General features: G+C 51.8%; 1 protein-coding gene across 7 annotated transcripts; it reads left to right on the top strand.

Moving 5' to 3' along the window:
* Positions 1-4355: 4355 nt before the first annotated feature.
* Positions 4356-10607, top strand: SMUG1 (single-strand-selective monofunctional uracil-DNA glycosylase 1). 7 transcript variants are annotated; one of them, XM_042946709.1, is made up of 4 exons: positions 4369-4421; positions 5661-5943; positions 7390-7691; positions 8736-10607. In XM_042946709.1, exons 3-4 carry the CDS (start codon positions 7401-7403, stop codon positions 9261-9263), a joined length of 819 nt encoding a protein of 272 aa, XP_042802643.1. In that variant the 5' UTR covers positions 4369-4421; positions 5661-5943; positions 7390-7400; the 3' UTR covers positions 9264-10607. The 7 variants fall into 7 exon arrangements, with proteins under 7 accessions (XP_042802648.1, XP_042802643.1, XP_042802645.1 ...); XM_042946711.1 differs by lacking the exon at positions 4369-4421 and adding an exon at positions 4523-4923; XM_042946714.1 differs by lacking the exon at positions 5661-5943 and having other exon boundaries at positions 4356-4421.
* The last annotated feature ends 1016 nt before the right edge of the window (positions 10608-11623 follow it).

Genomic DNA, 11623 nt, shown 5'->3' with positions numbered 1-11623 from the left:
GGCGGTGAGGCTGGACCAGGAACCCCACTGGCTCTGCATTTCTGTCTTCTCTGGGAGCATGTCACTCTGCCCCTTATCTCACCCCTTGGAGAAGTAGCCTCTGTACCCATTTGTCAGTAAGGTAGAGGAAGGCAGAGCGATAGAAGACACGGGAACAGGGTGAACCTGTTAACAAAGCAATGGATGTGTCCACGGCCAGGCTTCCCCAGTTCTCCCATTCTGGGAGGGAGGGGAGAGCGGGACAAGAGAGTGTTCTCCCTTTGTGAGTCACCTCCCCACAAGGTTGGGGGAAAACACTGAACGTTAAGTCCCCACAGAGCTGGCATGGGCCTTCGATATGATATATTTTTGGAGGACTGGGAAGCCTGGTCAACCTTGAGACTTTTGTGCCTGTACCAAGGAAGACATGTTTTTGGGATGCCGTGGCCCTTGCTCACCCCACACGTCAGGGAGTTCTCTCCCCTCCCTTATTCAAGGTCCTTTGAAGGGCCTGCTAATACCTTTTTTTTTAGTGCTTTTCCTTCCTACATCTTTATCTCAAGTTCTTTCTTTCTCTGACCCTCTCATCCAATTTCCTGATGATCTTGGAGAACTTCCCTTGCAATCCCGAACTTCCGGCCCCCACATCTAGCCCATATGGGTCACTGTCTCTGTGGAAATCTCCAGGGATGCGTTGCCCAGTCTTGACCTCTGTGCTTGTGCGTCTGATATGGCTCTGTGGCCTGGATCTTGGGTTGTCCGACTAGCATCTGCCTGAGAGCCGGACACACAGTCGCAACAACAATAACTAACCTTTCTAGAGCACTATTCTGTGCTAGCCACGGTACTAAGCACCTATGTAATGAAGTCATTTTTTTTTAATTAAAAAAAAATCTTTATTTATTTTTGAGAGACAGAGTGTGAGCAGGGGAGAAGCAGAGAGAGAGAGGGAGACACAGAATGTGAAGCAGGCTCCAGGCTCTGAGCCATCAGCACACAGCCGGATGTGGGGCTCGAACTCACGAACTGTGAGATCATGACCCGAGCTGAAGTCGGACGCTCAACCGATTGAGCCACCCAGGCGCCCCTGTAATGAAGTCATTTAATTATCACCAAAGAAAAGATGGATTACAATGACTATCCGATTTTACAACTGAGCTAACTGAGGCACGGAGAAGCAGCTTGCCCAAGGTCAGTAAGTGGCAAAGCTGGGATCCAAATCCAGGCAGTCCTAGTCCTGAGACCACACTCTGAAGGCCTCTGCTATGCCACCTCTCCTCTCCAACGCTTTTTATTTTATTTTTGTTAAGTTTTATTTATTTTGAGAGAGAGAGAGAGAGCAAGAGGGGTAGGGGGAGAGGGGGGAGAGAGAATCCCAAGTAGGCTCTGCACCGTCAGTGCCAAGATGGCTGTGGGGTTCAAACTCAACAACCACGAGATCGTGACCTGAGCTGAAATCAAGAGTTGGATGTTTAACCAACTGAGCCACCCAGGCACCCCTCCAAGGCTTTTTTTTTTTTTTTTATTTATTTATTTTTTTTTTTTCAACGTTTTTTATTTATTTTTGGGACAGAGAGAGACAGAGCATGAACGGGGGAGGGGCAGAGAGAGAGGGAGACACAGAATCGGAAACAGGCTCCAGGCTCCGAGCCATCAGCCCAGAGCCTGACGCGGGGCTCGAACCCACGGACCGCGAGATCGTGACCTGGCTGAAGTCGGACGCTTAACCGACTGCGCCACCCAGGCGCCCCTTTTTTTTTTTTTTTTTTTTTTTTTTTTTTTTTAATGTTTATTGGGCTGAGAGAGGGAAACCCCGTAGTGTGGAGGAGCTGGAGGATATGGCTAGGCTGAAAGTCAAACACCAGAAGCCCGTTGAGGTCCCCTAGGGCAGAGGTAGCAGGAGTTACCAAGGGTGACATCTGGTACTTGGGGAGGGGGAAACGCGGCCCTCACCTCTTCCAATCCCTGATATCTATTTTCTACACTGGAGCCGCGCAGCTAGGCAACCCCCCTCTACTCTGGAAGCATGGAGGCAGGGGAAGAAGGGCTAAAAGATCCGCCTAGAAGCCAATGAGCGGAGAGTCAGAGCTAGGACCACCAGAGGCCGATAGATGGCGCTCGTGGCCCAACACAGCCTCCGCAGCTCCAGGAAACCAAAGGAAAACAAGCCCTCCCGTTAACCCCTTCCTGCCTGGGCTCTGGCTCCAGGAGCAGCCTGCTGGGCAGCAGAGGGCCCTGCCCCAAGCCTGGCTGGACCCTAAGGAGTGGCCCAACTCTCCAGGCTCTGTCCAGGCTACAGGTCTGCTCCTGCTCCTGCTAGGTAAGTTCTAAGCATAAATCACAGTCGGCCAGGCTTTGGAGACTTCCCAGAGGGCCAGGAGACTAGGACATAGGCAAGACAGGTTGGCAGCCCCCACCCCAGCCCAAGTTTCATCTCTTAGGCTTTACCTTTTGAAAATCTCTCTGTCTCTGTTACTAAGCACCTCCACTTCAGGAGAGTTCCTCACCTCCATCTTCCCTGAGAAGGACCCACCAGGTGGGGAAGAGTAGCATGGTCTAGAGACAGAGAAGGCTCCCAGAGCCCTGCGGGGTCAGCTACAAGAACTCACTGTGGGGTTGCCTCAGACTCAGTTTCTGCCTATGTTGGGACTCCCTATCTTTGGGCTCCTGGTGTAAATGGGCTTACAGGGACAGAAACAGTCCTCTAAGTCTTTCTGGAAGTTGACATTGGGAGTGGGGGTCCTGGGGGCATCTCTGTTTGCTTGTCGCTCATTTTACTCATTACTTTCTTACCAGGAGTGGCCTTGGAATGTGGAGGGGCCGCCATGATGATACACTGGAAGCAGCTCGCAACCAAATGGCAAAGGGATGGGGTGGGGCAGGAGGGTTGTCCAAAGGATGGTGAGGCTCCTAGCATTTTTAAGCAATAAGGTGACAACACAGTGTGGTTCCCCCACCCCGCCCCCATAATTTTGGTTCAGAGACATACAAACGCATAGATCTATGAAGAGAGAGGAGCCTGAGGGGGCAGTTGGTTCTAGAAGCTCCGGATACTCTTATTTCAGTCATTCCAGAGAAAGAAGCAGAGGCATGGGGATAGATGTACACAGAGGAAGACCGAGACACATAGATACAGAGAAGTATCAAGAGAGTAGGGATAGAGAGACATTTACATAGGCAGAGAGAGTCAAGGACAAGCAGGGAAAGAATCTGATACAAATGTAAGCTCAGGGAATAACAGACTGTGAGGTGGATGATTAACTTTATTTCCAAAGTCTTGCAAAGGTGGGGTGGTTTTTCACCTTTGGTGTCAGAGGGTTGCTGCTCACAGTTCCCTGAAGCTCATGCCGCACCCAATTAAGTTTTTGTCTGTTGGTAGGAGAGCAGGGGAGGGTTGGGAAGGGGGTAGCATCCTTGTTCTCTCTCCTTTTCCTGTCCTGGGGTTCACTGGTCTCCTTCTTTACCACCTGTAGGGAGACCTTGCTTCTTCTTGATCTCAGTCATGGCTGTGCTGAGGGATGCAGGGGGTAGGGGGTGGGAGGGATTTAGAAGATAGTTAGCCTTATGGGGCTTCCCGTGTAATGAAAATCTTAGAGTCAGGACACAGAAATATACCCAGGTGGGGGACAAGAACAAAATTAGGAACGGGACAGCTCTGGACATTGTTTTGGGTTGGGGAGGTGGGAGGGAATGGACTGTTAGGTGCAGCCATGGGGTTAGGATTGGTCAGGGAAGGTGTCCTGGACAGAGTATTTGAGGGGAAGGATTTGGAAGGATGGGAGATTATAGGGCTGGGTAGACTGCACAGCAGAGGAGAGAGAGAAATCAAATGGGAAAGCCATGGAAACACAGGCTTGGGCAGTAATGGGAAATGTAAGTGTCTCAAAGCCACTACTAAAGAGTTGTCAGCAAAATAAATAAATAAATAAATAAATAAGAATAAAGTTGTTAGCAGATTCCAGAAGTGCCTCCTTGGATGTTCTAGATACTGTCCTTTGAGGGCTGCAAAGAAGAGATCTCTTATCCCTTGGGCAGCAGGAGGACTAGAAATGGTCTTTTTTCATTTAATACCCTCAGGTGAGCTTCGAGATTGGGGAATGTTTGAAGCTCCTTGATTCGCAGTCCTGTTGGGAAAAGTCTTGTCAATGAACTTTTGGAAGGGTGCTGCCCTTGAGGGCTAGCGGCCAGGACCTCTGAGGTCCTTAATGAGCCTGGTCTCTCCTAAAGCCTTCTTGATTTTGCTCTGATGTAAGGAATAAACTACAACCCCCAGAGTCACTTAGGGCTAACTTAGCACGCCTTCCGGGGATTTGAGTATTTCCGGCGGAAGTTGCGCCGCTACGCCAATCTCCTTCCCTAAGCAAAGTAGACTACAATTCCCTCTGTCCTCCGCGCCCGGGGGCGGGGAAGGGAACCGGAAACCGGATGGAGAGCTGAACCAGGTGAGGAAGTCGGGACCCGGGGACCTGGGGTGCTGGGGGGCCGGCTTGGGGCTCTCAGGGTTGCGAGGCGGTGTCGAGCGGGGAGTCAGAATGTGTGTGTTTGAGGGACCCTTGCTCCGTTTGGGGCTTGCCCCGGCGCAGGGAGAGTCGAGTCCACGGAACCTCCCTGAGGGCCTGCGGAGACGTGGCTTTCCCGTCGGGCGGAGCCCTAGGGCGGACGCGGAGGTTTCTTACGGACCCCTAGCTGGCGGCCCTCTCAGAACCAGTAGGAGGGATAAAGTGGTGTTTTTAAGTCCATGACCTACTACTGCTGCTTTTCGTTTAAGGATTGCTGATTGTCCCTGTCGACTCTTTGGAGTGCCCCCAAGGGATAGGGGAGTGGATAGTGTCTAGGATTCCTTCTTCCACTTCCTGGATTTAGTGTCAGAGAACCTAGATGGCCAGACATTGCTGGATCACCCTCCGCGGCCTTTGCACCTAATACGACGCTGTAATTTATAATGTATCTACGTTTCTTAAGTCTTTGGTTCTTGGTGACTTTGGATAGGACTTCCAAGTTCCACCTTTGGGTTCTCGTAGTGCTTTGTTTAGGACAATAAAGCTCAAGTGACAGTGTATGAAAATTGTTTTATGTTTTTCTGAGCGTGGCCTCCATTTTCTTATTTATTATTTCTTCTTCAAGAGATGACCACAGTGCCTTTCATGTAAGAGACTCATAAATATTGGAAAAAATAAATGAGTTAACAGCTTTTGATAGGTAGGTCGGATGGAATATGTGATTTCATAGGGAGGAGAGTTAAATGGCTTGCGTAAGAGAAACTTAGAGATAAAACTAGGGCTAAAAATGGATTCAGTTGACACTCAGACTGTGGTTCTTGTTATCAGGTTAGGCTCTGAAACTGGAACGCTGAAAACAAAGCCTTGTCACTCTTTTTCATACCCCTCAGCCTTGCTATCCCCAGCACAGGTCTCTAAAGGTCGAAGGTAGGCTCAGTGGAAGAAGAGAGAGATCCCAGAGCTGGAACAGCCAGTCCACTAACATTGGCACTACATGAGGAGATGCCGAGCAGGGGCCCCTCAAGACATTTGAGTTCTCCACAGTTCCCTTCTGGGCTTTTGTTTGAGCCCAGTTGGCCCTGGTTAGCCATCTGCACAGAGCAGTTAAAGACTTCTGAGATCAGTCTGGGGAAAGATTGTCTAAGTTTCGCCCTGACTTTTTTTTCTCTTCTGCTCCCCTAGGCTGAGGTCAGATGGATCAAGCTGTTCCGTCAGCCCCTGAGGTCCCTTCTGGGAGAAGAGGTTGAGAGGGAGAAGAACCCTGACCCCTGCCCTATGGGAGGCCCAAACAGGTTGGAAACGTCCAGAGCCTGGCAAGCCCTCAGAAACAAGCAGAATGCCAAGTGGACAGCTGAACCTTGAGTGAACTCAGGCTGTAGAAATGGAGAGTTCATCGGGAAAGACTCCGAGGTAGAAGGTAGTTTTAAACAGGATTGGAAAAGATAGAATGGACAGAGCTGAGCAGGTATTTGTTGATTACCTAATAAAAGCTAGGATCTTGAAGGTATAGAGGGAAACTGAACAGGGCACCCTAGGAAGTTGGTTTAAAATACAGATTCCCAGGTCTCACACCAGACCTTCTCATGTGTAGGGTGGGACTGGGAAGCCACGGCAAATGCCACAGTGTCCTGAGGTGGGAAGGGACGAGTGGGATCTCTGGAGCTGCATCTTGCAGGCTGGGGTACGATTTGGATGTGTGGAGAGGCAGAGGGGTCACAGTCCTGGTTGATTCAAAGAGTGTGTCTGGTCGGGTTTGAAGAAATGGCGTGTGCAGAGTTTTGGGAGTTGGGGTAGGAAAGGCATTTTGAAAGCGTGAGTGGAATGGTCAGGCTGGAACCCTGGGTTTGCGGGGGAATTGTGAGAAGGAAGATTGGGAAGAATTGCCTTTGTAGGCTGTAGAACTTGCCGGAGTGCTCCCTCGGCCTCCTCACCCCCATCTTCCCCCTTTCTCCTCTGCTTCTCCACTTCCTCCCCACCCCCCATCCCCACGTCCCTTATGTTACTATTATTGAGTGGATATTATTATTCTTAGTATTTGGATGAGAAAACCTGAGGCTCTGGCCATGGTTACATGGTTGTAAGAGTCTATTCTGAGTCTGGTAATCATCCTACTCACCACTGAGAATTCTTGACTGTGGGCAAGAAGCTGGGCTGGGTTTGGGGGGGGGGGGGAGGTTGTTGGATGAGCAGGGTGGCTGACTGAACCGTCTCAGGCAAGATGAGATGGGTGGTTAAGAGCGTAGCCTTGAGCCAGACAGATTGGGTGCAGATTTCAGCTTCATTACTTGTTAACCGCATGACCCTGGGCCAGTTACTTGGCCTTACTAAGCCTCAGTCTTCTCACCTGTAACATGGGAGCAATAATAGTCCCCTCATGGGGTTGTTAGGGGGACCAATGAGGTGTACCTGGCACAGAGCAATTGCTCACCACCTGGAAGCGATTGTAATTAGCCTCCTGTAATTAGTCTCCGGGCTCTGGCTGTGCACCTGCATCTCATTCTTCAGCACATTGGTTTTCAGGACACAGCCCATCCTGGCTGCGCTTGTTTTATTAAGGGTGACATTAGAGGCGCTGGAAGTTTGCCACCAGTAAATATATGCTGAACACCTACCATGTGTCTGGCATGGCCTAGGAACTAGTGACTCAAGACCTATGCCTGATGGAAAGGAGGTTTGGAGTGGGGCACGATGGCTTAGTCTAACCAGGTAACATATGGAGAAGAAGTATACTTGAAGCGGGGAGAGGAAGGACCCATCACTACCAAGAACTGAGATGAACTCAGTCAACCCTAGGGGGTGGGGGACGACTGACAGTCTCTTCTGAGCCCAGGAAAGGGCAGCCCTGGCCAGTCTGGATCCCTCTCACTCTAGGGCTGAGGGCTGATGAAGCTTCTGTTCATCTCTTTTCTAGGTGGCAGTGACATGGCTTTGCCCCAGGCTTATCCACTGGGGCCCCTCCATGAACCTGCAAGTGCCCTAATGGAGCTCCAGCCTTGCCCTCAAAACTTGGCTGAAGGCTTCCTGGAGGAGGAGCTTCGGCTCAGCTCTGAACTGAGCCAGCTGCGGTTCTCAGAGCCCGTGGGCATCATCTACAATCCTGTGGAGTATGCGTGGGAGCCACACCGTAGCTATGTGATCCGCTACTGCCAGGGCCCCAAGGAAGTGCTGTTCCTGGGCATGAACCCAGGACCCTTTGGCATGGCCCAGACTGGGGTAAAGGGCTTGGCTTCCCCTGGTGGGTGGAGTGGGAGGCTCCAGGGTGGATGTTTGGTCGTGTGTGCTGTGGGGGGAGGAGCGTGGGCCTGGCTGTGCACATGTGTGGGTACGGCCCCCTCGTCCCCTCCCAGGACACATGCTGGCTCCTGTGGTTTCAGACGCTCTCCTGGCCTTGCTGCCTGTAGTTAACCAAGCACATTAATGGTAGTTCCGTTTCCCCTGTGAGCTGTCCACTAATTGCCTCTGCGAGCCCTTCCTTCCGCTAGCTCCATCTAACCCTTACCTTGCCGGATCTCCTCTTTCCCTAGAGCATGGTTGGGGTCGGGAGAGGGACCAGGACTACTGGGTCCTCAGGGGAGACTGGTCGACAGGGGTGGGTATGGAGGAGATGCAGGGCATCCAGCCGGCCTGCTTCTGTTTCTTAGCTGAGGAGAAATTGAAAACAGAGCCGGCTCTGGGGCCTGCCTGCTTTCCTTTCAGACCTCAGGATGAGTGAATGCCCCTCAGTGGGGGTGCTTGGCAGATGGGGGAGGGGAAGAAGCTTCAGGGCAGGAGGCTCAATCGCTTTTATTGACCCCAACTGGGGGATGAAAGGTGATCAATGATGATCGATGGAAATGACAACCTGAGGCTTGGGGCTGAGAGGGCGCCCAGAGAGCAGTGGTCAGTCCTGTCCTTGGGCCTCCTCTACCCCTGGCAGCTTTCTGTCTCAGACCATCTGTCTGTCCCCAGTACTACCCATCATATCCTGTGTAGGACCAGATATTCCCATATAGTCTTTGCATGTGGTCCCAAAGGCAGGTGGGGATAGAAGCAAACAAACAGATTCTTCTGGACTGCAGTCCACAATGAGAAGTTGGAGAAAGATGAGCAGGATCAAACCTTAGGGCCAGAATCTTTGTCTCGAGCCTTTGGGTGAAGGGGGTGGGGGTGGGGTGTCCAGACTGGGTCCCCATGCAGGGTGGAAAGGGGTCAGCTGACCCAGAACCCAGGCATCAGGTCTCCGGAACGAAACCCCCATGTCTCTCTCCCTCCCGGCAGGTGCCCTTTGGGGAAGTGAACGTAGTCCGGGACTGGTTGGGCATCGGGGGGCATGTGTTGACCCCTCCCCAAGAGCACCCTAAGCGACCAGTGCTGGGACTGGAGTGCCCTCAGTCAGAGGTGAGCGGTGCCCGGTTCTGGGGCCTTTTCCGGAAACTGTGTGGACAGCCTGAAGTCTTCTTCCGTCACTGTTTTGTCCACAATCTGTGTCCTCTGCTCTTCCTGACCCCCAGTGGGCGCAACGTCACTCCCGCGGAGCTACCTGCCGAGCAGCGAGAACAGCTTCTTGGGGCCTGTGACGCGGCCCTCCGCCGGCAGGTGCAGCTGCTGGGGGTGCAGCTGGTGGTGGGAGTGGGGCGGCTGGCAGAGCAGCGGGCACGGCGGGCTCTGGCAGGCCTGATGCCTGTGGTCCGGGTGGAGGGGCTCCTGCACCCCTCACCTCGTAGCCCTCAAGCCAACAGGGGCTGGGAGGCTGTGGCCAAGGAGAGACTGAATGAGCTGGGGCTGCTGCCGCTGCTAATGAAATAAGTGCCCACGTGGCCCGGCACGGGACACGTTCAAGGTCCCCAAGTCATTCTGGGGCAAGCCACGTGCTTCCTGGACCGGAGCAACAGAGTCTTCCCGGGCTCCCTCCCTGGTTGCTGGGACCTGGCGTGGCAGTTTTGACACTACTCTGGCTTGCTGCTTCCTTCACCTTCCTTCCAGCACTGCCTCTGGTCGTGTGGTAACCAACTCCACAGAGACCTGCCATCTGCAAACTGCTCTACCTCAGTGTTCCCTTGGGAGCCTCTGGTCAGCTGAGAGTGACTTCTGAGGTCGTGTTTGCTGTGTTAGAGAAAAGATCCTGCCAGGATCCCCACCCGTCCTCATAGAACAGCTTCCTTCAAGCTGAGCCTTTTCCTCACAGGGACCAGGACAAAGCGAGAGGCATGGATGTTAAGAGGAAACTTCCCCACGGGAGACTGAGGCTGGGTCAGAGAAAGAATTCAGTGTGGCAGAGTGGGGAAGGACCAGAAGACCCGGATTTTCATCTCGGCTTTGAGACTTTACGGCTTTGGGCAAATCAGCGAACCTCTCCAAGCCTCAGGATCCTCATCTGTAAAACGAGGATCCCTAACTCATGCGGTTGGTGTGGGGATTAAGTGAGGGAACACTTGAAAGTGGCTTGCGTAGTGCCAGGCAGGTGGGTGCTTGTTAATCTCGATTTCTTGCCTCTTGGGTGGGGCATCGCTATATCACACTACAGCGGGAGCTCCCGCGCTCTGCAGACCTTGCTGGGTGAGGGGCAGATTCTTGCCCTGCCAGAGATGGACCAGTCACTTCATGAAACCCCCAGCCTGTAATTTTTAGTCTAAGCATGAAAAGCTCCTAAACCCTTTTGTGTGGTCCTTTTTTTATTTTTTCCCTCCTGCATATGAGTCCAAAGTGGTGGTTTAGATTTTCCCTTCTCTTACCTCTTCACTGTTTGCAAAGGGTTCTCATGGGTATCTGGGAAGAGATGTAAACAGGTCTCTGATTGCCTCACCAGAGCTTAAGGGTCTCTGTCAGGGGTTCGTCTGCTACTCAGGGCCCCGGGGGAGCAGGCAGTGAGTGGGCGGATGGGAGCACGGTATCTCCACCTAACTCATCTCTTCTGTCTGCTGGCTGGCATGCCCCTTTAGGAGGACTGGGAAGGTGAGTCAGTTTGGGAATAGGATGGGTCTTGAGGCCATCTTAATGACGAACACACTGGTTGGACTCCCATCTCCTGGGACAGGGCATCTCCGGCTTTCAAAATTAATAAGATTTTTACTATAGGGGAACCTGGCTGGCTTGGTCAGAGGACCATGTGACTCATGATCTTGGGGTTGTGAGTTGGAGTCCCATGTGAGGTGTAGAGATTACTGAAAAAATATACATATAAAATAAACTTTAAGAAACGTGAGGTTTTTGTATAATAAAGACTTTTTTTTTGGTATACTAAAGAATTTGGCTGTTGTCCTTGGGTCTTGGGAGGGAGTCTCTCAGTCCTTGGAATTTCCCAAGTAATAGGAGTGTCTTTGTTATTCATGGAGTGCCCCTCATCCACACCAGAGGCAATGCGGAAATTGACTCTGGATGAGGGCTGACTGTGCCAGAAAGGCCAACCATTTGATTAGAGGGTTGGGGCTATGAGCTAGGTGATACCAGCCTGACCTGGGTGGGGGGAGGTTGGAGTGAGGGCTGGAGATTGAATTTAACCAAACGGTCCATGATTTCGATTGATAATATCTCCGGAAGGGCGCCTGGGTGGCTCAGTGGGTTGAGCATCCGACTTTGGCTCAGGTCATTATCTCACAGCTCGTGAGGTCAAGTCCCACGTTGGGCTCTGTGCTGACAGCTCGGAGCCTGGAGCCTGCTTCGGATTCTGTGTCTCCGTCTGTCTCTGCCCCTAACCTACTCTCATTCTGTCTCTGTCTCTCTCAAAAATAAATAAACATTAAAAAAAAAAAAAAAGATAATACCTATGTAATGAGACCCTAAGGAAAACTCAGGACACAGGTTTTGGTGAGCTCCCTGGCTGGTGAACACATGGATGCAACAGCAGGGTGATGTGTCCTGATTCTGTGGGGAAAGTACATAGAAGCTGTGTTTGTGACTCACTCAGACCTTGCCTTATATATCTGTCCACTTGGCTGGTCCTAATTCGTATCCTGTATAATAAAACTTGTTATAAGCAAGTGCTTTCCCGAGTTCTGTGAGTCATTCTAATGAATTATTTGAACCTGAGGGGGTCATGGGAACCCCTGAATTTGTAGCCAGTTAGAAGTGTACTTTTTTTTTTTTTTAATGTTTATTTGTGAGAGTCAGCGGGGGCGGGGGGCAGAGAGAGGGGGACAGAGGATCCAAAGTGGGCTCCGCACTGACAG

This window comes from Panthera leo, chromosome B4 (assembly GCF_018350215.1).
Source record: "Panthera leo isolate Ple1 chromosome B4, P.leo_Ple1_pat1.1, whole genome shotgun sequence".
Classification (NCBI taxonomy): Eukaryota; Metazoa; Chordata; class Mammalia; order Carnivora; family Felidae; genus Panthera; species Panthera leo.
This window is presented reverse-complemented; position numbering and strand designations above follow the sequence as displayed.

Coding starts and splice junctions, on each gene's coding strand:
- SMUG1 (XM_042946714.1), top strand. CDS start 7,401: ATGGCTTTGCCCCAGGCTTATCCACTGGGGCCCCTCCATGAACCTGCA. Junction 7,692..8,735: donor TTGGCATGGCCCAGACTGGG/GTAAAGGGCTTG, acceptor CCCTCCCGGCAG/GTGCCCTTTGGGGAAGTGAA.